Below are 24,948 nucleotides of genomic sequence, written 5' to 3' on the forward strand. Positions count from 1 at the left end.
GTCTCCCAAACTAGTGCCTCGTCCTGTATATCCCCGAAAAAATAATTTCAAACTTAATTCTCCATGAAACAAAAGTTAAATATTTATTTCCCCTTAAATTTAAAGTTCGAAACCTATAAACCCATACAGATTAATTATTTTGGTTTACTGTATTAAAATTAAACCGAAAACATTATTTAACCGATTATAAACCATGAAACACTCGATTAGGATCCGATTAATATCTCTTAAACCAATAATCAATAATCCAGACCCGAAAATTTGTTAACCAAAACCCACACCCGAAAATTAACCCCAAATAGAAATGTAGGTAAAAAAATCCCCAAATCTGAGTGTTTCAGTTGTACAAGATGAAAGCGAAAGTGAAGTTTGGTAGAGAAGACTGAAGTTGAAGAACGAAAACTAAAGGCGTAGGGATTATATATTTTTCTGTGGAGATGATATTAGTTGCAGAGAAGCTGAGCCGAGGAGATGAAGCCTTATTTACGAGGATGTGTTTCTTGGCTGTTATATATTACGTATGTTCTGTCATCAATTAAGATCCGTAGGTTGGTTGGTGGTTTGTGTATTTTAAATTAGCACTACAGGTCACGAGTTCGACCTAGTACTATCGCACTTTTTAAGCTTTGATTTTAACTAAATGAATATACAATGACGATTTTTTCTTCATCTTCTACCCTATGTCTGCGATTTGCAGATCCTAAGAGCATGTTCATTGGTTGAAACCCTTAAGTGTCTCTTAAGTAGTTGTTAATGATTTTTTAACTAATAAAATTAAGATAAAGGACTTTGTTAAGAAATATTTAATTATGGTAGTTTATTGGTGGTTTTTTAATTAAGGTTCTTAACAATTAAAAAATATTAAATTTTTTTTTAAACATAAAATTTTATACAAAGATTAAATTTATTTATTAAATAAAACAAAGTCAAACATAACATTTTAAACATTAATTTTAAAATAGAAACATGAAAACAAAAAAACAAATATTAGTAAAATAAATGATAATAATTTCAAAGAGGCATCGAAACTCAGTTGTTGTCCTGATCACTTCCGAATTTACGCCATATATGTTCAACCAAATCACCTTTCAGTTGTTTATGCGCTTGTCTATCACAAAATCTTGTTCGAACACCCATCTGATTGGCGATATTAGTAGGGATATCTGTAGAATAGGTGGGATCGACATGTGAACTTCCGCTCCCTTCTCCTTGTTGAAAATCTAAGATATCATATTGAGTGTATTCATCTCGTTCGTCTTCAATTATCATATTATGGAGTATGATGCATGCTCTCATAATCTTCTCAATCTTGACTTTATCCCAAGAAAGTGCCGGATTTTTAACAATGGCAAATCAAAATTGTAAAACTCCGAAAGCACGCTCGACATCTTTTCAGACAGCTTCTTGACGTTGCGCAAATAAAACTGCTTTCGGCCCTTGGGGAATTAGAACTGATTGGATAAAAGTTGCCAATTTTGGATAAATACCATCAGTGAGATAGTAAGCCAAATGGTACTCTCTTTCGTTGACCGAGAAATTTACTTGCGGGGCTCGACCATTTATTATGCCATCAAAAACATGTGAGCGATCAAGAACATTAATATCAATTAAGGTACCTCGAAGTCCAAAAAACGCATGCCATATCAAGAGATCATATAAAGCAACCGCCTCTAAAACGATTGTGGGTTTTCCCGAACCACGAGAATATTGGCATTTCCAAGCGGTGAGACAATTCTTCCACTCCCAATGCATACAATCGATGCTTCCTATTATCCCGGGAAATCCACGAAGCTCTCCAATATGAAGTAGACGCTGAAGATCAGCGGGTGTTGGTTTTTTAGGTACTCATCGCCGAACAAATTTATTAATGCTTCCACAAAATTTTTCACACATAACCGAGCAGTGGTTGCACCGAGCTGGAGGTATTCGTCGACCGCATCAAACGCAGAACCATATGCCAACACACGAATAGCTGCTATACACTTTTGAAGTGCAGATAGCCAAAGTCTTCCGGTAATGTCTTGCTTTTGACGAAAGAATTGAACTTCATTGGAGAGGCGATCAACAATACGCATGAACAATGACTTGTTCATTCTAAATCGTTGTCTGAATAGATTTTCAGGATATGTGGGAGTGTCACTGAAATATTCATTCCATAACCGGAAATGGTCTTCTTCACGGTTTCGTTCGATAAAAACTCTTTTTTTTCTTGTCATCCTTTCATCTTCTTGATCACCATAAACATTGAACAAATTGTCAAATGTTTGATAGAAAGTTTGATCAAAATATTGATCAAAAATTTCATCAAGGGACCCCTCCAAATTGTGATGAGAAGAAGAAGCCATGAGAGGTTGGTTTTAGAATCTTGTTTACAATATGGATTTTTGGTAATTTTTTGATTAAAGATAGTGAGAATGGAGAGAAGAATGAGAGAAGATGTGAGATTAAAGATAGTGAGAATGTGAGATTGAAGATAAAGAGAATGGCTTGTGAACAAAAGAAAGTGAGATTGCAATGGCTTGTGATCATAATGTTATGGATATATAAGAACATCAACACTCGCTCACTATAATGTCATTTACAAGACTCCAAAGACCCGTGAACACTATACAAAGACAACAACAATATACAAAACTCCAAAGCAAACACAAGACTCCAAAGCCAACACAATGAAATGTGATTACAAGACTCCAAAGCCAACACATAACCTCTGTCTTTTAGACCCGTGACCTCTGTCTTTTGCTTTAGACCGTGACCAGACATTGTCTCACATTGTCTCACAACCAAAAACCCGTGAACCTGCAAGAACAAAATGAAGACACGATCAAACACATTGAAACTTAAGGAATTGGAACAAGATCAAACACATTGAAACTTAAAGAATTGGAACAAGATCAAACACATTGAAACTTAAAGAGAGACCATTTTAAACATGAAACTGTCAACTACATTTTACCAAGATAATTAAACATGAAACTTAACAGGAAACTTAAATACGAAACATGCTTAAACATGAAACATGAAACATGAAACTCAAACTCAAACTTAAACATGGAACTAATTTGACATCAAGTCACTTATCAGCTTCTTCTTGAGGCCTTCTTCACCCTCAGATAGAGGTTCTTTTTTTCCAATAAGACTGTCGAGGAGATTCATCTTAGACAACCTTTCCTTGGCGGCCAAATCCGCCTGTTGGACTGTCCACATCGTCTGGAACCCATTCATAGTATTCTCATCTACCACCGGCTTCTTAGCACTCATCTTTGTGGCCTTCACACCAGGGGGACGCTTGGAGCAAGTTGCTTGAGAGCTTGAGGAATCAGCACCGTCCTCAACCTTCCTCTTCTTCGAGCTCCCTTCGGTTTTAACAGTAGCAAGCTCGCACCACTTCTGGTCGTGTCGCAGTTCCTTCCAAGCGTGTTCCAGAGTGAATCTCTTCTTGTAGTTGTTGTAGAAGATTTGATGAGCAAGCTTCAGAACATCAGTCTCATTCTAGCCGCTTGTTTTCTCTCTAGTAGCCGCTTCGTACGAGCCACAGAACTTTGGCACAAGGTCATTGATCCTGTGCCATCGTTGCTTGCAATGGCTTGCCTCTCTCTCTCTCTTCGCAGCCAGCAACTAGAGGACTAGCAGCAAAGTAGGCAGCTATCCTTTTCCAAAAACCAGAGGATTTTTGCTCATTCCCAACCACTGGATCCTTGCTCGTGTTTAACCACGAACTGATCAGGACCATGTCATCCGTTGGTGTCCATTTGCGTCTTTCTTTACGCTCTGCCGTAGTGTCTCCGCCATAGTTTGAAGCATCGGTTCCTAGACTGCTTTGAAATGGAACTTGTGATGAAGATAGTTCAACACTATCTTCATTGTTACCAAAGGAAAGAGTTTGTTGACTAAGTAGTTCAACAAACTTTGAGTGGGAAGAAAATGGATAAGAATCTATTTTGGAAGAGAAGCGGAAAGTAGAAATAAAAGAAAAAAAGTGAGGAAGCAGGAAGAGGAACACAACCAAGACAGAAGAGAAGACAAGTTTTTATAGATTGAGAAATCCTATCACGGCATTGATCACAACCAAACTGTCGGAGTGGACATTTATCTAACACAATCAACACAATAAACCACTGATTTCTATCTACCCAAAACCAGAGCTATTTATTACCAAACCCAACAGTTATCTAACATTAACCAGAGCAATTTATTACAAAACCTAACACTAACCACAAACGAGTACAATGCTTTCACCAACCCTAATCTAACATTAACCAGAGGAAAGAGATTTGTTTTACCTCTATGAAGACTCGTAGGTCTTTTGTGTGAAGAACCTGTCTGATTAGTCTTGATCAAACAACCTAAACACCAAAACAAACCGAGACAAATCACAAAAAATTTGAGGTTTTATATATTGAAATGGACGATGAACAAGCAGCAAAATATACCTTAACCCCCCCCCCCCCCCCCCCCCCCCCCCCCCCCCCAACACACAATCTCTCAGACAGCTTCTTGATCAATCCACCTCAAGACAAAGCAGACACAAAAAAATCAAAAAATATTCTGATTTTTTGTATTATCAATTGATAATTGAGAGAAAGAGAACCTGTGTGATGCCGCTTGATCAATTCCACTAAAAACACAACAAATCATAGCAAATCAGATGATTTATTAAGATTGAGGATGAAAAATCTAAAGACATGCATGCAGCTTTAACTTTCGATTCGCCTCAGCCGCAACAGTCGCCGGTATAGATCGTCTCAGAGAGCCACCGATAGAGGGAGGTGTCGCCGTCTGTCGCCGTTTCTCGCCGTCTTCCAACAACGACAAGACCCACCGATAGAAAGGTCGCAATTTTCCTTCGTCGTCGAGATCCACCTATAGAGCCGTCGTCGTTCCGTCGAGGAGAGCCACGGAAAGGAGAGAATCGCCATCGATTCGCATTTCGCCGAGAGAGAAGAGAAACAAAACAAAGAAAGAATAAATGAAAAAAAAAAGATGAAACGATTTGAGCGTGTTTTTTTCTTTCCCAGTAGAATTGCGACACCTGACTCTAAGGGACCGTACCTTCACGCTCCTAATTATGGGACGACCCTAGCTTTAATCACATGTTTCCTTTAATTAAATAACCCATTTATGTTAACAACCCCACTTAAAGAACACCTATAAACATGCTCTAAATGTTCCAATTTTCACTCTTTGTATTCACGATTTCACAGCTTTCTTAACTAAATCTTGTAGGTTTTATCCAAATATAATAGACCCATATCATAAACTATGATATAACACACTTGTAATTTCAATTTTTTTCAAGTTTTTTCATTTCACCACCTTGGCTCATTGATTCTGACCAGACGAGAACTCGGAAAGTGACCACTCGAAGCTCTGTACGCAAAATTTGATGACCCATACATCACCAATTCTGATCAATGAAGATTCAAACAATCAAATTTTAAAAAAATATATAATAATTTTAGGGTTCTTCACGTGTACCATTGGAGATTTTAAAAGATGGTTTAATGGGTCGGGTAAAACTTGGTCAAGTATTGAGTTCAAAACTGGTTTTTCGGTATTTGATGGTCTGTACCGGTGATTATACCAAAATTTTTCCTAAACCAACATTCGTGGAGAAATCAATCTCAAACTATTTTCTCAGAGATATATAAAACTAGATAATAGTTTGGGAGACATCTGATGCTACGTGATAATTCTTGTGGGGGAATAGCCAGTTGTCCCTTAAAAAACAATGTGGGATGTGGCTTACACATGAGCAGAGCAAGTTATCATCTTATCTATTTGGGATGTCCGGAACAAAAATGTAAGCCACATGATCAGCGCTTTTGGATCCATGTGACCATCCGTTGTGGCTATAACTAGACTTTTTGTTATCAGTGTGCAATTAGGCTATTCCTCACTAACTTGTCACTTTGGTTCACAATCTTTTTAGCACCAAGCCAATATACAACACTCCAACGAATTTAACTAATAATTTTATTTGTCAAAGGGCTTTCATAAAACAGTCAATATACAAAAAAAATTATATAAAGTTGTAAAATAAATTCTACTGTTTAATCATTATGTATGAGATGATGATAGCTTTTACTGTTTAATCATTATGTCTGAACAAATTAGCCAATGCAGATTGACTTTTGAGTAATCGGATTGAATGATTATGGGAAATTATAGAGATTAGAGAATGACAATAGATGTTTTGTCATTCATTTTGTGCAACCGAAAAAGATCATAATTTAAAAGTACTCATTACATCTATAGTACAGTATACCATTACTTCTTTAGCAAATATCCAAACTTTCTCAAGTTTCCAAGGAAAGTGAGCACTTTAACTTAAATAAACTTCTTGGTACAATAATGGTATAATAGTATTCATTGAAATATAAGTGAGTTAAGCTGGTGTTTGTTTACTATTTATTCGTTTTTTTAGAAACAATTTTATTGATTCATTTTGGACGGACCATCTTCTATACCAATCTATTATAGAAGTAACTAACTGGATATGATAGATTGAGACTTTGGTTGGTGTTGCTAAAAATTCTTTGATTCTATCATTCTCTAATGTGTCGGTCGACAACTTAATTTATTCCACAATAATGCAAGTAAAAGGGCCTCATAATTGTATACTTAAATGATTTTAATAATCCGTTCTACAATACTCAGTGCTCAATTAGAAATAATGCATTGAAGAAAACAAATCTGTAAACTTTCGAAACGTCTCCAAATAATCAGAATAGTGTAATACTATAATTCTGTAACTTGAAAACGATTTTATTTGTGACAAACCAACGACGAGACAAAACATCTTCAGAATACTATAATCAGAATAGTGTAATACTATAATATAAATAAATTAAATTCTGTAACTTGAAGACGATTTTATTTGTGACAAACCAACAACTAATAAACAGAGAATATAAGCACTAGACAGAGCGTCCAGGTAGGTAAAAATAATCGGTTAATGAGAAACAATATTTTTACCATATCATTTCCTCTATTTGTTTTTACAAAATGATCCTTTAACTTTTTACTTAAACAATTATAACCGAATTTTTTTTTAGTGAAATATATTATTTATTATTTATATAAATATAATTATATTTTTTATTTACATAATAGTTTGTAAAAAAATATTTAGTGTAAATAATAACATAATTTTATAAAATACTAAAATAATTGGGTTGGTTTTCAACTTTCACAAATAAAAAGTATTATTTGTAAACTTAGAAAAGAATATATCAAGAATATTCTTTTTCAGGAAAGAAAATAGAAAAATACATCGGAAACAAATCCATCTCTATTATGAAACTCCTCTATTTTAGAGAAAAAAAATATAGGAATACATTGGAGATGGTCTAAGGTATGGCCGACGTAAATGATCGAAGTTGAGATTTCAGCTTTTCTGATTCTTACTATCCTAATGTTTTAATATAATTTGAATATTCTTTTTTCTTTATAATATAATGGTTTAAAAGTATTTTTTGTTTCACTATATAAATTGTTTTTATATTTCAATGTAACTTTATATTTATTGGATATTGTGTGGCCAATTAAATTATGTAAATTACTATGTAATTGATTAAATTTATATATTAAATGACAGTTTTCTAAAGTAATAACTTTTAAATATTACAGATTTTAATTAAAACTGCAGGATATAAGTCTCAGATAAGAGTGTCCACGTAGACGAAAATAATCGGCCAATGAGAAACTATATTTTTGCCATGTCACCTCCTCTATTTGTTTTTACAAAATGATCCTTTAATTTTTTACTTAAACAATTATAACCAAAAATATTTTTTTTAGTGAAATATATTATTTATATAAATATAATTATATTTTTTATTTACATAATAGTTTGTAAAAAAATATTTAGTGTAAATGTATTTTTGTTTCACTATATAAATTGTTTTTATATTTCAATGTAACTTTATTTTTTTTTGACATCAAAAAAAAATAAAAATAAAATAAAGTTACATTGAAATAAACTTTATATTTATTGGATATTGTGTGGCCAATTAAATTATGTAAATTACTATGTAATTGATTAAATTTATATATTAAATGACAGTTTTCTAAAGTAATAATTTTTAAATATTAGATATTTTAATTAAAACTGATTACATTTTGAAACATATAGAATAATCTATAAACTAACTCTATATAGATATGATGACAAAATTGTAAAGTGATCTCACTTTGAATTTCTCTCATTCTGTGCATTCCTAATTGGAAGGAGATAATCAACATCTAATATTATGTTACTCTCACTATACTAGAAATGGTCGAACAGTAAACTAATTAAGGATGATGTAAGGAAGACATAAAAATGTATTTTTAGTTATCACAAATATATAATCAATTGACAACAACTTAATTATGTCCAGCGTAGGCCAAGAGAGAAGAGTTTCCATACTTTCTAATATTATAATATCTCACTATATTAGTGGTTAAATCAGTTTCTTCTAGCACAAATACTCACTCTATTCTTGGAGTTTAAGCTTTTCTATCTGATGATATTAGTAGTTTGATAAAAAAAAAAGAAACGGTCGAACTGTACATTGTAATTGGAGAAAGAAAACAAACAAAAATCAACCGAAGACTTTTAAGGTATATGAAACAAAAATTGGAAATAACAATTCTCTGCAATTAAAGAATAAGGCAATACAATTGTAAAAATACAAAATAAAACAAAAATATATACACAGAAAGAAAGATTTAGTAAAATAAAATCATAATATAATTTCTATAATTGATAGTGCTCAATTACACTAAAAAATCTAAATTTACAACATACACAGTTTTATTTACATTTTTAAACCTATTATCTAATTAAAATGATTCTAAAAAAAGTGCCAGCATGAAGAGTTAGAAAATATACGATAAAATATACTCCCTCTGTTTTTTAAAGATGAATGTTCTAAGATTTTCACACTTATTAAGAAACCATATTAAAACTTAGTTATTAATGCATAGTTTTTTGTAACTTTATATTTCTTATATTTTTAAACCAATAGGATTAAAAGAAATGTAATTAATATTTTTGAAACACACAATTTTTCATTATTAGTTGACAAAATATGCTTTGAAAACATGAAAAATACATCTTTTAGAAACAAAATATTTCTCTAGAACATTCATCTTTAAAAAACAGAGGGAGTAATACATAACGTTAAAAATACATTATCACTGATCAATAAAAAATCATGTTAGTAGTAATAAAAATGAAATGATAACACATTTATTAAAACCATAGAACGACATGCAACAAGGTGTTATTAAATATACAAACTACAAATTAAATATACTCAACACAAACAAATAAACATAAAAATGAGACATCATATTTGGATATATTTAAATAAATAATTTTAAATATATTATATTCTTGATAATTTTAAAATTACTTAAAAAGAAACTAAATTATTAAAAAAATTAATATACAAATAAAACTAAAGCAATATTTTGTAGCGTCAAAATAATAAATGAATAAAAAATATATTATGTTAATAAAATAGATTTTAGATTTTAAAGACTTCTAATTCATGTAATATTACAAAATACAAAATTTGTTTATTACAATTAATATTTTACCATTAGATATATTAAAATAATATTCTAGATCGATATTCAATTGTCAGTTTTCAACTATTACATGTAAAAAAATATTATTAAGTACCCTTTTTTTAAATGGGGTTTTATATTTTAAGTAGGTTATTGAAGTACTTTTTCTTTACGTGAATTTATTCGAGATGAGATTTCGATCTTTTAAACTAAGATAATTTATGTTCTATACATAATTATATTTTTTTACATGACTCTAAAATCTCAGACTTGATTCTTACTTCATATTATAATAGAAATACTTACTTCAAACTAAAAATATAAAAAAAAATCAAATTTAAAAATTAGTTATATATAATTTAATATACAAAAATTCACATACAAATAAAAATGATAAATGTAACAAATTTACATATATTATCCGCGCGTAGTGCGGAGAAATGATCTAGTTATACTATAGAATAGTGTAATACTATAATATACAGAAATTAAATTATTTTGGTTCAACCAAAAATTAAAATTGAAGTCGGTTTGGTTCGGTGCGGTGAAAACTTGCATTAAATAGACAGACCACTTCTATTAATGTACATACATAGAAGTGTTACAGAGGGAAGAGAGTTAAAGAGTAGTAACTGTCCCACCTCGAAATGCTCCAGTCCCCTCGTGACTTTTTCTACGAGTCCCATCTTCTTCGCCTCCTTCATCTTCACGGCACATTTCCAAAAAGTAAATAAAAGCTTTACCTTTGTCTCTCTCTTACGTCTACTCAAGTCTCTCAGGATTCATTCATTCTTTTAAGTCTCTCAAGCCTCTTCCTCTATCTCTAGACGTGTAGAAGGATTCAAAAAGACACTGAAGACGATTCTCTCTGCGCACTCTCAAGTTAGTTTTCGTTTATACACTAGCTTCGATACGATTTCACGAGTTTTCCTTTTACTTGATTGTAGAAATGGATTTAATTATTATGGAAGTGGATTTAGTAATCAGTTGCTAAAATATTTCAAATTGTTTCATATCACCAGGGGTCTGAAATCTGAATTGCAGATATGAGATGAATATATGATCACTAGATTCTTAAATACTTAACATTAAATCCCAAAATTCTTTAGTCATTAATTATAGTATTAAACTGAGGTTTTTTTTTTTTTTTTTTTTTTTTTTTGAATAAAAAACTGAACTGGAAGAGGTATTCTCTTTTGAAGAGGTATTCTCTTTTGTTTCATGTTAAGTATTTAAGTAGAGAAAAAAACTGAACTAAAAACTGAAGTTTCTAGTAGAGAAAAAGTTCAGGAAGAGGTATTCTCTTTTGTTTGCTTATTATTATTCAGATAATCATCCTAATGTATATGATTATTATAATTATATGGTTTTTGCATGGATAGAATCCAAATTACTAAAACATAATTATGATTTGTATATTCACAAGAAAGTGATAAATCTAGTATATGATTATTATAATTGTATGGTTTTTGCATGGATAGAATCCAAATTACTAAAAAATAATTATGTTTTGTATTATCTATTCAGATCTGTTCTGTAGAATCTAAAAAGCATTTTCACAAATGAGTGTGTGAGCCAATCCTAGCAACTTCCTCAAGTATGGCTGAGAGGAAACTGAACTTGGAAGCACCTCTTCTTTCAACAAGGCGGATGCAGAAGACATCATCTGTCTCTGTGCGTAGAAACAAGACATTTGACTTCACTCATGATGATACTTCCTCTGTTCCAGCTCTTATTCCAGATATGGGTTTAGATCACTTCACCGACTCTGCTTCTGTTCCTTTCACATGGGAGCAAGCTCCTGGGAAATTAAAAGGAAATGATTCCACCACACCTCAGGAAGTCTTCACACCATGTCTTCCTCCAGGGAAAGCCATTGATAGAAACCTGAGTTCAAAGACTAAACAAGTTGATGAAGAGGAAGAAGAGTCAGAGGATGTGTTTTCTGATGCTCGTGATACACTCTCTCCCAAGGACTCCTTTTCTGTAAACCACAGCATAAGTGGTGTGAGTGGATATGGTGTTGTTGTTGCTGAGAAGAAGAAAACACTAAACCCTTCTGAGGATCCTCAATCTAGGGACTTCATGTTGAATCGTTTTTTACCAGCTGCTAAGGCTATGACTGTGGAGCAGTCTCATTATGCTTTGAATCGAAAACCATCGACTTGCATGTCTGAACCAACGTTACAGATAAGAGAGTTAGTACCGGAGGAGAAGCGGCAAACTTCTAAAAGGTATGATGAGTCTATAGTCTTGCCTTGTTATGACCACCAAGGCATAGATGGTGAAGAAAGCGATGAGGATGATGGTGAAGTTTCTGAGTACGCTTATCTTCCAAGGAGAGGTTGTGGCATGTTGCCACAGTTGTGCTTTAAAGAATCTCTAGGCATGCTAAACACAGTGCCTGGTTTTAAAACCAAACGCAATGATCAAGTCAAGTCAAGCAAGGTTTCTCAACTCAAATCTCGATTCCAATCTGTCAAACAGGTTCAAGCATTACACTTAATTTTTTTTTTTCAGTTTTATTAGACACTTGCTGATGATTTAGCTCTTGTAAATTTTTCAGCTGGCTCTTGATTCAGTTTCGAAGCACAAGTTGAGTGGTAAAGTTCAATCACCGGTTCATCCAAGCATGGGGAAGAAGTTCAACTCTGAATCAAACCTAACTTGTGCTGCAAGTAGGTCTTCATCTCCTTACAGACACCCTAGATGCATGTCACCATTTCGCACTGCAAACGCCACGTGTTTCCATGACACTCGTAAGGAGACCGAGAACCTGAGAGCTAACAGGTTGAACAAGCATATTAGGAACATAAGCAGCTCTCAGGAATTACTCTATTCAAAAGACAACGGTTCCACCAGCTCTCTCTTGGAGAAGGCAGTATATGTAGACATAGAGGAAGCAGAGAAGAAACAAGACACCAATCTTGAGCTTGAAGACTTCGAGAATATTAGTATTAAAAGCGGGAAAGATCGGTCTCCTCTTGCACCACCGTCGCCCAAGAAGCCTTCTGAGTCTTGGCTTTGGCATAATCTGCCTTCAGTAACCTCTCAGATACCTTCGCGTAGATATCCGTTCCATCCTCAAAAGGAGAGTCTTAATGGAAACACCCGGAATGTTTCCAAGTGGGAAACTATTGTTAAAACTTCATACATGCACAGAGATCATATCCGATTTTCCGAAGTAAGCATCGTTGTGTTTTCACATTCAGAATAAAACATTAGCTATACATAACTCATTGGTGTTTGCTTCATATTTTTCAGGAACTGGTTGCTCATACTTCTCTTCCATGAGAGTGAGTGAGAGATGTACCTCCTAATAATCATCAGGTTTATTATAGAAGCGTTTCAACTTCATTAGCAGTTGTTGGAATATAGTCATTTCTTTCACCGATGTAAAAGTAAGTCTGTGATTGTGCAGTTGAGTTTACCTAATAAGAATCACTCATCTTTGGCTTAAGCAGATAAACTCGATTTCTCAGTACTCCTTTTGCTTATTTTGTTCTCATCTTATTATCACTCGCATGTCAATCACACTTGAGAAAAAACAAAACCGAAAATAGAACTATACATGCTCAACATAAGTAATGTATTCCAATAAGAACAAGAGTTTTCTTGCCTTCTCATGGAGGCAAAATCTTTATACATCGCCATGTAGATCTTTGCACCTTAAAACCTTCATTCTCATGGAGCAAAATATTATAGCTTACGAAACAGTTAAAATAGGGGAAGGCCGAGAAAGAATTTCCATTAAGCTCGTATCTTGTGTTACAAGTATGTACAAGATTATATGAGCAATCTGACAAAAAACTGGCTCTATCAGCAACCAGCAAAAACTGACTAATTACTCAGATATATCCTTTTGTATCTTTTCCTTCGCTCTTCTTCCTATCACTCACGTTACAGTAACACTTACACATAAACATACACACACTCACACATAAACAGACTGGGAGATTACGGAGATGTCCTAGATTAACGTGCATCTTAAAGATCTCCGTAACCTCCCAATATCTCACCATAAACATAGACCAAGAATAATAAATAGACTCAATAGTAACAAAAGAATGTTAATTTCTTGTATTCTTTGTTCTCACTTCTCAGCCTTCCTCAGTTTTACTATACAGTATCAGACGGCAAACACATTGCTTCTTCTTCTACTACTACAACTTCTCCTTTGTCATGCATTAGCTTCTCCAGCTCCGGTCTGAGTTTCTTATTACAAAACTCTTCATACTCATCTCTATCACCTCCCTTCTGCTTCACCTCCACCACCACAAGAGACGGCGTCAGCTCAAATATCTCAGCTCCGATCGTCAACGGCCCCTTCGCTCCTTCTCTACACCCTTCTAACCTCAAACTCCACTCCTTCTTCCTCACCGTAAAGCTAACAACCCTCGCAATCTCCTCCAGCTTCGCTATGATCTCCGAAACAGGAGCTCCTGACAGAAACCTCGTCCCTTCTCCTCCTTCCTCAAACAAACCTGATAAATCAAACCCCGAAGAGAACGATATAATATCAAACGCGTTTAAACTCGCGGGTCTCGGCATCGAACCGATACGCTTCACGTCAAACTCTGCATCACTCTCTGAAACCGTTGATGAACGACCAGAGGAACACGACTCTTCTTCCTCCTCCTCCTCGTCTTCCCTACATAACTTATCATCTTCTATGTAAAATTTCACGTGTTTGAATCCTTTCTTGAACCATCTACTCTTCATGATCTCCGGTATAGTGATCCGAGTATCCGGATTAGTATCGAGAAGCCGAGTCAATAACCGGACAAGATCAGACGAAAACCAACGAGGACAACGAAACTCCCCTTTGTAGATCTTCTTGTACATAGCCATTATGTTCTTGTCGTAAAAGGGGATGTGACCAGCCATCAACACGAATAATATCACTCCGCATGACCACACATCAGCCTTAGCCGCATCATACCCTTTCCTCGTCAAAACCTCCGGCGCAAGATACGCCGGAGTACCGCAGAACGTGTGGCAGAGCCCGTCTATACGGAGCTGCTCTGCCACCGCGCTGAGACCAAAGTCAGAGACTTTAAGGTTCCCTTTAGCGTCTAGAAGAAGATTCTCCGGTTTAAGGTCACGGTGGTAGACGCCCCGTCCGTGGCAGAAAGACACGGAGGAGATCAGCTGCTGGAAATATCTCCGGGTGGTGTCCTCAGGCAAACGTCCTTTAGCCACCGTGTTGAACAGCTCCCCGCCGGGAACGTACTCCATCACGAAGTAGATCTTGGTCTTCGTGGCCATGACTTCGAAGAGGTGGACGACGTAAGGGTGGCGCACGCGGCGGAGGATCGAGATCTCTCGTTTGATGTGAGCGACCAAACCGCTCTTCATGATCTTCTCCTTGTCGATGACTTTGATGGCGACGTTTTCGCAGGATTTTATGTTTAGGGCTAGATAGACCTTAGCGAAGGTTCCGTGGCCGAGAAGCTTCCCTAGCTCGTACTTTCCCATGAGGATATTGTTTCTTGGGCTTCTCGGGCTCTGTGGGCTTATGTTGCCGTCTTTGTCTGTGTCTTTGATACCGATCCGGCTGAGAAGCTCCGTCACGTATTGCAGAGCGTACGGCTTTTGTTGAGGTGGTGGGGGATCTGGGACGACGGTGGTGACCACCAGAAGTGGTGGTGGAGCCAAGGCATTAGACATCCGAGGATAAACAAGTTATGATTAGTTTCCTTTTTGTTTGTGTTTGGGGTTTTGGTTGGCTTTGTTTGTTTCTTCCGTTTGAATCTCTTTGTTTGGTTGGTTTAGCCAAACGTGAAAACGACCAAACAGCGGAAAAAGAAACAGAAAGAAAATAAAATAGGGGTTTGGTTGTTTTGGCCGGTTGTACATGTTTGGCCTCTTTTCACCTAATTATGTCTTTGTTTTTATAACGGTTTTGGTTTGAATTATTGTATGCTTAATGCTTTGCTAATTTGAATTGGTCTGATCGTTTTTATTGGATACATTGACTTCCATTTTTATCAAGATACTTCTGTTCTTTGCCAGCTCATTTACACGTTTTCTAATGAATCTGTATTATATATATCCAATAAAGTATCAATATATTCCGTTATACTTCAGTAACACGAAGGAAGAATAAAATGTTCATTTGAGTTGTTACATCTCTTATCGACATGTGTTAATAGTATACGTCGTACACTCGTATGTAATTTATTTTGCCTCCAAGTCCAGATACAAAACTTTCCTGTGGGTTATTCAAATATTGGCTCGTAGTTTTGTACAAAATAATTTCAAGTATCTAAATGAAGATGGAGTACGTAACGTTTCATATACAAGGAAGTATCATACAGTTTCAACAAAAAAAATGATGGTGAATCAATGAAAAATAAGTTAAAATACCGAACAGAAAAATGATGAATGGAATTAGGCTTTACTAATTTCCACTTAAACTATATACATACTATTAATATATAGTATGATCATTAAAAACAAAAAACAAAACTCATATATTATATTTTTTTGAATGTAACTGGCCACTGATAACTTTCTTAAGATTTCATTAACTTAATTATGAAAACAGTGTTATATTAACCAAATTTGTTTTTTTTTTAAATCAATTCTTTGCAACTTAAGGTTTGTCACCAAATTTTATTGAAATTTTCTTCTCTTTTCTTTCGAGGAGTAACCCATTTCTAATAAAGTTTTATTACAGCTATTTTGTGAGGTCAAGTGAAATATGATGGATAAAAAAAGGGAAATTAGAACCTATAGCAATGAAAAAAAAAGGTAATCGGAAGAGTAGCTATTTTACCTAACGGACAGGTACACTGCGTCATATATACATAATAATACGGTACTATCCTTTTAATTAACCGGCTGCACCTGCTACAAAAATTAATTAAAAAATTAATTTTTAACTGCACGAAGGTAAATTGCACTACAAGAAAACAGCGGCATACGGAGGGAAAAAATCGTCGGTATGTCGTCGGAATAACGCTATTCCGACGACATACCGACGAAAAAAGTCCTCGGAAATAACTCCTCGGAAATTCATCTTTCCTCGGAAATTCCTCGGAAATTTCCGACGGAATTCTGAGGAAATGAATTTCCCTTGGAAATTTCCGACGGAATTCCGAGGAAATGAATTTCCCTCGGAAATTTCCGACGGAATTCCGAGGAAATGAATTTCCCTCGGAAATTTCCGACGGAATTCCGAGGAAATGAATTTCCGAGGAAATTTCCGACGGAATTCCGAGAAAATGAATTTCCGAGGACCACAAGTTCGTCGGAAATTCCTCGGAATATTCCGAGGAAGATGTCGTCGGAATATCCCGAGGGATAAACTTCCTCGGAATATTTCCAAAATTAAAAAAAAAATTATAAATTTATTTTTTTAAATTGAAATTCGAAAATATAAAATTAAAATTGAAATAGAAAACATATTTAAAATACAAAAAATAATAAAATAGTTTTTATAAATAAAAAAATGTTTTATAAATACAAAATTTGTTTTAATAAATATAAATATTTTTATAAATATGAAATCATCTTTTTATAAATACAAAATAGTTTATATAAATACAAAAAATAATAAAATAGGGTTTATAAATCAAAAAAATGTTTTATAAATACAAAATTAGTTTTAATAAATATAAATATTTTTATAGATATGAAATCATCTTTTTATAAATACAAAATAGTTTTTATAAATACAAAAAATAATAAAATAGTGTTTATAAATCAAAAAATGTTTTATAAAAACAAAATTAGTTTTATTAATATTAATATTTTTATAGATATGAAATCATCTTTTTATAAATACAAAATAGTTTTTATAAATACAAAAATAATAAAATAGTGTTTATAAATCAAAAAAATATTTTATAAATACAAAATTAATTTTAAAATATGAAATCATCTTTTATAAATCCAAAAATAGAATTTATATACAAAGAACGGTTTGTATATTTAAAAATAGTTTTTATAAATAAAAAAATAAAAAAATAGTGTTTATAAATGAAAAAAATGTTTTATAAATACAAAATTAGTTTTAGTAAATATAAATATTTTTATAAATATGAAATCATCTTTTATAAATCCAAAAATCGAATTTATATACAAAAAACGTTTTGTAAAATCGAATTTATATAGAAAAAACGTTTTGTAAATACAAAAATAATAAACAATTTATAAAAAAAGTCCTAAATCAATTCAACACAACCAAATCACAATTCTAAACCTATTACACAACAAATCACAATCCTACCCAATCACCCTAGCAAAAATCTATCATAAAACTTCTAAAATCATCAAATCTACTTAAAAACCTAACAAATAGGACCTAAGAGAGTGAGATAGGGTCCTTACATGATTTGCAAGGGAATGGAAAGGATTCGCCGGAGGGATCGTCGCGAGAGAAGGTGGAGAACGCCGGAAGGAGAGAGAGATCGCCGGAGAGGAAGAAGAGAGAAATGGGGAAGAAGATGCGTTTCGAGTTTATAAAACCTTGGGTCCGACGGATATTTTCCGTTGGAATTCCCTCAGTATTTTCAATTTCAATTTTCGCGAAATATTTGGCGGCTTGTTTGCCCGGTTAAATGAAAATATTCCGAGGAAATTCCGACGGCCACTTAAATATCCGTCGGAATTTCCTCAGAATATTTTCATTAATTCGAGGAAAAAGAATATTCTGTGCATGTATTTCTATCAATTTATATTGTTTCTCGGAATTTCTTCGGAATATTCTGAGGAAATATCGAGGAACTAGTGTTTGGGGTTTCAAAACATCAATTTTTTTTGCCGTATTTCATTTCTTATACAATTGTAATGCATACTATTGATGATTCTTTGTATAGATGAGCATAAACCATGAAATAACAAATTTCAAAACGAATTGAAAGTATTCCCTTTACCGTTCATTAAAGTGTATAAGTGTTTCTCTTATGTTGTGGGGATTTCGTTCATACAATCGGAAAAGTGTTTATTATAGGGTAAGGAACAAATTTTTGACTTCATAATCAGTCTAAGACATTTAATAAGGGTTATATAAGTGTTATTCAGACCGCAAAACGTTGTTTTCGGTTTAAAAATCCTATTTCCTCGGAATATTCCGAGGGAATTCCGAGGAAACCCTTATCTTCCTCGGAATTCCGTCGGAATATTCCGAGGAAATACCGAGGAACTAGTGTTTGGGGTTTCAAAACTCGAACGTTTTTTAATAAACTGATCGATCGATGGCTATATGTTCAAAAAGGCATCGATCGATCGAGTATATCAAGTGTTCCTCGGAATTTCCTCGAAATATTCCGAGGCTTTTCCGAGGAAACAGGGTTTGGGGTAACAATGTGATCGATCGATCCCAAAATGAATCGATCGATCACTAGGATGGACCAAAGCGTAACAATGTAATCGATCGATTAGATTATCCCATCGATCGATGTGGATATCCAATAGATCGAATGAACAAAATCTCGAACGTTTTTTTATAAACGGATCGATCGATGGATATATGTTCAAAAACGCATCGATCGATCGAGTATATCAAGTGTTCCTCGGAATTTCCTCGGAATATACCGACAGAATTCTGAGGAAAACAAATTTTGGGTTTCCTCGGAATATCCTCGGAAATTCCGAGGATTTCATTTTCCGTCGGAATGTCCGTCAGAATACCGCTGTTTTCTTGTAGTGTTGTGTCTCCACCCTATTCACATCTTCTCCTTATCACTTTCTTCAGTTCTCGAAGTCAAAAGGTCTCTGCCTACAATCTGCTCCAACGCCTCGCCTCTGCCTGCAATCCAATTTTCATCTCGGTCGTCCTCCCTTTTAATCGTGTTCGCTGTTATAGGGTTCGGCGGTTGGGTTTTGCGTTACAGTTTCGGCGGCGGTAGTAACACAGCCAACCTCTCCAACTTCACCAACTCAATTCTTATCAGATCTTTGACAGTCTCGTAAGTTTTCGGTGTTTCTCCGTCGATTCTGGTTACTAAAATTTCTTCTCAGATCTTTATAGCGGTGATGCGAAATAAGTAGTGTAGTAATTTAGGGGAAGATGTGTGGAATATCAATTCTTAGAAATGCTCAGTCGGTACACATAGTATGATATTTTGAATCCTGTTTCCAATTGAAATGTAATAGTATACTTATCTCATACAATTATTCCACTGAGGATAGTATCACTTGCTATTATGTTTTGCTTTGCTGCAATTTGTGGTCGGTTGTGGTTCCCTCTCTGATGTTCTTATTCTAAGTTATGATTGAATTGGGGGGGGGGGGGGGAGGTTTGTCTCTGCGGTGCATAGTTCATGGTGTAGAAATATCAATTATTTTGTGGAATAGCATCTGCAATACATAGATGTTTCATCGTATGTCCGTATCAGTATATCTCGTTGTTATATGTCATTTTAAGTGGAATAGTATGAGGTTCGTATTATTCCATTTTACATGGAATCGTACTTTTACATCATATGCCTTTCCATTCATTAGCCATTCTTATTCTGTTTGACTCATAATTCATTTTTATATTGAATATTACAGTGTGAACCGTCCTCACTCTTTGTCTCTCTTACTTTTCATTTTTCAGGTTTGGTATGGACGAGTTAGACCATCCAAGTATATTGTTTGAGACAGGCTTTGAACCTACTGGAAAAAGAGGGTTAACAACTATTTCCAGTATTATGGAAGGTGGATTTAATTTTCCAAAGATTTGGGTTGCCTATTTATTGGGGTTTATATTTCCTTAACTTGAGTTTAGTGTTTACTGTCAAGTGTTCTATTACCATCTCCATTAGCTTTGTATTTCATGTGGCTAATGAGGAATGTAAATACATGTCTCTAGTATTATAGCAGGTGGATTTAGTTTTCTGAAGATTTGGGTTGCGGATTGGGATTTATATTTCCCTAACTTGGGTTTAGTGTTTAATGGTCAAGTGTTCTACTACCAGCTCTATTAGCTTTGTATTTCATGTTGCTCATGAGGAATGTAAATACATGTCTCCAGTATTATGGCAGGTGGATTTAATTTCATAAAGATTTGGGTTGCCTATGTATTGGGGTTTATATTTTCCTAACTTGGGTTTAGTGTTTACTATCAGGTGTTCTTTTACCATCTCCATTAGCTTTGTATTTCATGTGGCTCATGAGGATTGTAAATATATGTCTCCAGTTTTATGGCAGGTGGATTTAATTTCCTGGAGATTTGGGTTGCCTATGGATTGGATTTATATTTCCTTAACTTGGGTTTAGTGTTTACTGTTAAGTGTTCTATTACCATTCCTATTAGCTTTGCATTTCATGTTGCTCAATCTTGGCTCTAGTATGCACATAGTATCATTTTGAATAGTACATTGTATATAGTATAGAAGTCTTCTCGTAATGGACGGTGCAAATGTGTACGTAACCCTATAATACACATTTATAATCATTAACCTACACCACTTGTTTAAATTTACACAGTAAAAATATCTTGGTAAATCGACTTCAGTATGTGGCATCCTCCTACTCTTTCATTAGGAGTAGCTGTCACCAACTATCCGACCTTCATATTTTCCTAATTTGTGTTTAGTGTTTAGTGTTTAGTGTCAAGTGTTATTCTACCAATTCCCCATTAGATTTTGTAAATCAATCATGGATGTATGCAACTAGTATATAAATAACATTGTATATTTTATATGGAATAGCAGTTCTCAGATAAATTACATAGTGTATTCTATATGGAATAGACCTTCTCACGTAATACACGTCATAAACGTTAATTCACCTTATAAAGGATATATATTATCAGAAGTTAATATTGGCATCATTTCATTTAACGAAAATAGAAGGTCGCAAGGTTTTCCGTACAACAAACACAATATGCCCACATTCCATTAAATTTGGGTTATGCTATATATTTTTCTGTGTGGTTTATTGAAAGTTTACATTTCCATACTATTTGGCTTTTAGTTTATATCTGTGTGGTTGATAAATTTATTTCTGGAATATTTGGCTTGCTTTGGGTAAAACATTATGTACTTTCCTTGCATCATGTGCCTTTTTAACTGTAGCAAAATTATGAAGACCATATTTCACTTGGAACTACATTTATAATATTACTATTCCACATACGGTATAGTAAGGAAACTCATACAATCAGTATAAAATATACTTGTCATCATCTTCAGTTCGTCGTTAGGTTAGAATTGTTTCTGGCACACTTACAACTGTTATCCACTCCTCTCGATTCATACCTTTACATTATATGTGTTGAATACAGCTGCACAACGCGATCCGTATGTTATTTTATTGTTACGATGCCACACAAAAATGCCACGTCGTTTACTTTATAATATAGAACCGATAACCTGTTACTTGAAAGGGTATAACCAGATGGAATGAAGCACAAAAATCTGACAATGAATTATGTCAAAATCATAGCTACTTACTTAATTTATCACCAAATATGGCCATTTGGCCAATACGCCCATAAAAAAATGAACGACCGTTTCCAATACACTGATCTAAAATAAATCGTCTTGGGGTCATATCAACAAAAATATTACCAAGTAAAGACCATCACATCTTCTTACATTTCAAGTACGATTGGACCATTAAATATTTGTTTCAATTTTACTATAAGTAAATTAAGATTTCGAAAGAAAAACAAATACTGGAAACTAATATACGATAGAAAATTGGGTTTTGTGATTTCTCTATAAAATCTGTAATTTTCTTGTAGAAAATCTTGAGTACCAGATGACATTCTCATCTTGAGAAATCTTAAATATTTCGTCATCCCTTTTCAGCTTATATCATTCTCATCCTATTTGCGTCATTTATTTATGCTATTTTATATCTTATTTCAACAATATTAATTAGAAATCTACGAATGGTACAACCTGTTTGCTGAGCTGGTGCCTACGTTAGTTCGTGGACTTCACGTTGCCGACCAAATCTAAGCTCCATTTGTTTTCCTTGCATGTTCCAAGCCCTTCTAATAATATTATTTCTGAAGTTATATATCAGATCTTCGTGGCCACGAGTGGACTTTAGTATTAAGTATTAACCAATTTTGGTTTTCTACTTTCTAAATAACTATTAGTTTTTCTTGTTTTCTATATCGAAGTTTTCTATATCGAAGTTTTCTGCTATACTTGAAAATAAAGAAAAGAGTCTATAAGCCTCTCGGGCCCGACAATCGAGGAGCCGACAGTTATCATCTTTCTCGACGCCGGCGAGGCCTCTGGCCGCTGGCGTCGGGTCCTCTGCTCTGCCTCCTGTTACTCAGCGTCTTTAGCTCGCTTACCACCGTGTTCTACTCGTTTCCGCCACTTGTGTCTTCGTTTCGGAGTCTGGGACACCGGATCCGTAACCTTCTGAGGGTTTCCCCTTTCCATCATGCAGGTCAGCTTCAGTCACCCCCAAACCTCTAGATCTAAGCCTCTTCGACTGTGTCGTCCGCCATATCCGCCGTCTCTACCACATCTAGTGCTCGGTCGCAGTATTCTATACCCTTGTGTATGTGGGGTTCAACTGTTTTCCAAGGTTTTGGTATCGATATCGTGCTACCTGAGAAGGACGAGCCCCTCACGAACCTCTCCCACCAGATCCAGCTCGACAAACGCAAGTGTTGACGGTCCTCTCCGGGATTCCGAGGAGATCCACTATGCCGCTCTTCCGCTCTGTTTGTTTGTAATACCCATCCCCTCCGGTGGTCCAAGCTCGCCGCTCGCTGAAGCGCACCGTCCCTTAGACGGCTGTGTATCCATCGCCGCCGGAGTTCCCATCTCTATCGCATGTATCCTCTACTTTCCGTCACACAGTCGATCGTCTTGGGTTGGACCAAGGGTGATTTCTAATTGGGCCTGGACTGCTGAGTTCTATAATTGTAGCCCACAAACCAGCTATACAAAACCAGGAAATACGGTACTGCTTTTGAAGGTCCTGATTGTGCTAATTTATCTGAAAAATGTGGTTTTGATATTGGCTTGGTTGATAAGGATTTCCGGTGGAGACACCAGAACCTTAAATTTGCGTATAATGGCATATTATCCTATTAAGAAGAGTTTATCGGTGGATTCACCGAGACAGATTCCATTTCACTCTTCCTCGTCTTTTGAAGAGAGGATTTTTACACCATTCCTTCTTTCCATGGAAGAAGATGATTTCTTGGCTTCACTGCCGAGCATTGGCTTCAGCTTTACCACCGGTTTGTTATCTTGCGTAGCGGTCTGTACGGGACCAGAAGATGCAACCGAGATTACCATGTGTTGTCTCGCAGGTGAGGGTTGGCCCTCAACGTCATATCATTTGACTAAGTTTAAGCTGTCCGACTGTGTTGGATATGCCCCATCGACGCATCCAAGCCTTGTCTTGAATTCACTGTCATCTTCCTTTGAAGACCTATCTTTCTTAATTTGGATTGTTATTGTAGTTTATGCTTTTTATCAAAGAGGATGGATAGTTCCCTCTTGTATTTGTAATCAAGAAAATTGATGAATGAAAGTAAGTTTGTGTTCAAAAAAAAAAATTAAGACTAATAGCAAAATAGATAGTTACATTTTAGTCACTTTTTGTTAAAGGAATATATTTTCATGTTAGTTTTAGTTTTATATTTTTCTTTTAAAAAATTTAGTTTGATATTACTTAAACTAATTGAAAATTCATCTATGTAGCAACTAACAACTAGTGGCTCAGCTACTACGACTATGTAGGCACCGGCAATGTGACACCAAACCTACTTGTAATAACCAACACACTGATTCTCGGCTTTTTGAGCACAAAGATGGTATATAAAAATTAAAATGACTGAACGAAATATTATATCAAAAATATATGTTTGAAGTCGATAAACAAAACAATGATAGGCTAAACTAAATAAAAGCTAACTTTCGTTGATTAATTCATCGAAACCCAACTTATCCTCTAAATATTTGCCTCTTCACTCTTTATTTAAGAAAAACAAATCTGTGTAAATCTTTAAAACAGAAAACCTCAAACAAAATTTGTCACCCTAATGTAGGTTTTAGTTGCCGTTTCCTTTGAGTTCTTAATTAGTTATGGGACTACTTCGTTTGGACTCTAGTTTTATATGAATGCTAGTATTATTTATGAATAAATTTCAATTTAGAAAATAAAATAAATAAAAGCTGATTCTTCTTGATTAATTCATCAAAACCCAATTTATCCTCTAAATATTTGCATCTTCACTCTTTACTTAAGAAAAACAAATATGTGTAATCTTTAAAACATAAATTTTTTGTAGTGATGTTTTTTTTCGCATTTTATTATCAGTCTGGGGTATCCCAAACATATGGAACATACTATACTATTCCCAAAAAAAAAAGTGTAGTTAACAAATAAACCTTTTCTACAATATTCAGATGGACCGTAAGCAATGAATCAATATTTGTGTGCCCGGAGGCTAGAGGTAGACCCATTTGA

General features: G+C 34.5%; 2 protein-coding genes and 1 long non-coding RNA gene across 3 annotated transcripts; 1 reads left to right on the top strand and 2 right to left on the bottom strand.

Annotated features, from left to right (window-relative positions):
• Positions 1-885: 885 nt before the first annotated feature.
• Positions 886-4,433, bottom strand: LOC125583394. Its single transcript, XR_007320398.1, has 2 exons — positions 4,284-4,433; positions 886-2,799 (listed from the first exon to the last, which is right to left on the bottom strand). It is a non-coding gene; the product is annotated as an uncharacterized LOC125583394 (long non-coding RNA).
• Positions 4,434-10,170: 5,737 nt separating this feature from the next.
• LOC106397040 lies at positions 10,171-13,021 on the top strand. The gene is made up of 4 exons (XM_013837580.3): positions 10,171-10,443; positions 11,089-12,048; positions 12,128-12,745; positions 12,826-13,021. Exons 2-4 carry the CDS (start codon positions 11,161-11,163, stop codon positions 12,853-12,855), a joined length of 1,536 nt encoding a protein of 511 aa, XP_013693034.2. The 5' UTR covers positions 10,171-10,443; positions 11,089-11,160; the 3' UTR covers positions 12,856-13,021.
• Positions 13,022-13,680: 659 nt separating this feature from the next.
• LOC106399706 (CBL-interacting serine/threonine-protein kinase 18-like) lies at positions 13,681-15,231 on the bottom strand. Its single transcript, NM_001316217.1, is given in 1 exon segment — positions 13,681-15,231. A coding segment is annotated over 1 exon segment (1,551 nt).
• Positions 15,232-24,948: the final 9,717 nt, after the last annotated feature.

The sequence above is a fragment of the Brassica napus genome, chromosome C3 (genome assembly GCF_020379485.1).
Source record: "Brassica napus cultivar Da-Ae chromosome C3, Da-Ae, whole genome shotgun sequence".
NCBI lineage: Eukaryota > Viridiplantae > Streptophyta > Magnoliopsida > Brassicales > Brassicaceae > Brassica > Brassica napus.

What these genes read in the sequence shown, in the direction of transcription:
- LOC106397040 (XM_013837580.3), top strand. Translation starts at nt 11,161, where the DNA reads ATGGCTGAGAGGAAACTGAACTTGGAAGCACCTCTTCTTTCAACAAGG. An exon ending in GATTCCAATCTGTCAAACAG is followed by an intron (nt 12,049 to 12,127) that starts GTTCAAGCATTA and finishes TAAATTTTTCAG; the next exon opens with CTGGCTCTTGATTCAGTTTC. An exon ending in ATCATATCCGATTTTCCGAA is followed by an intron (nt 12,746 to 12,825) that starts GTAAGCATCGTT and finishes CATATTTTTCAG; the next exon opens with GAACTGGTTGCTCATACTTC.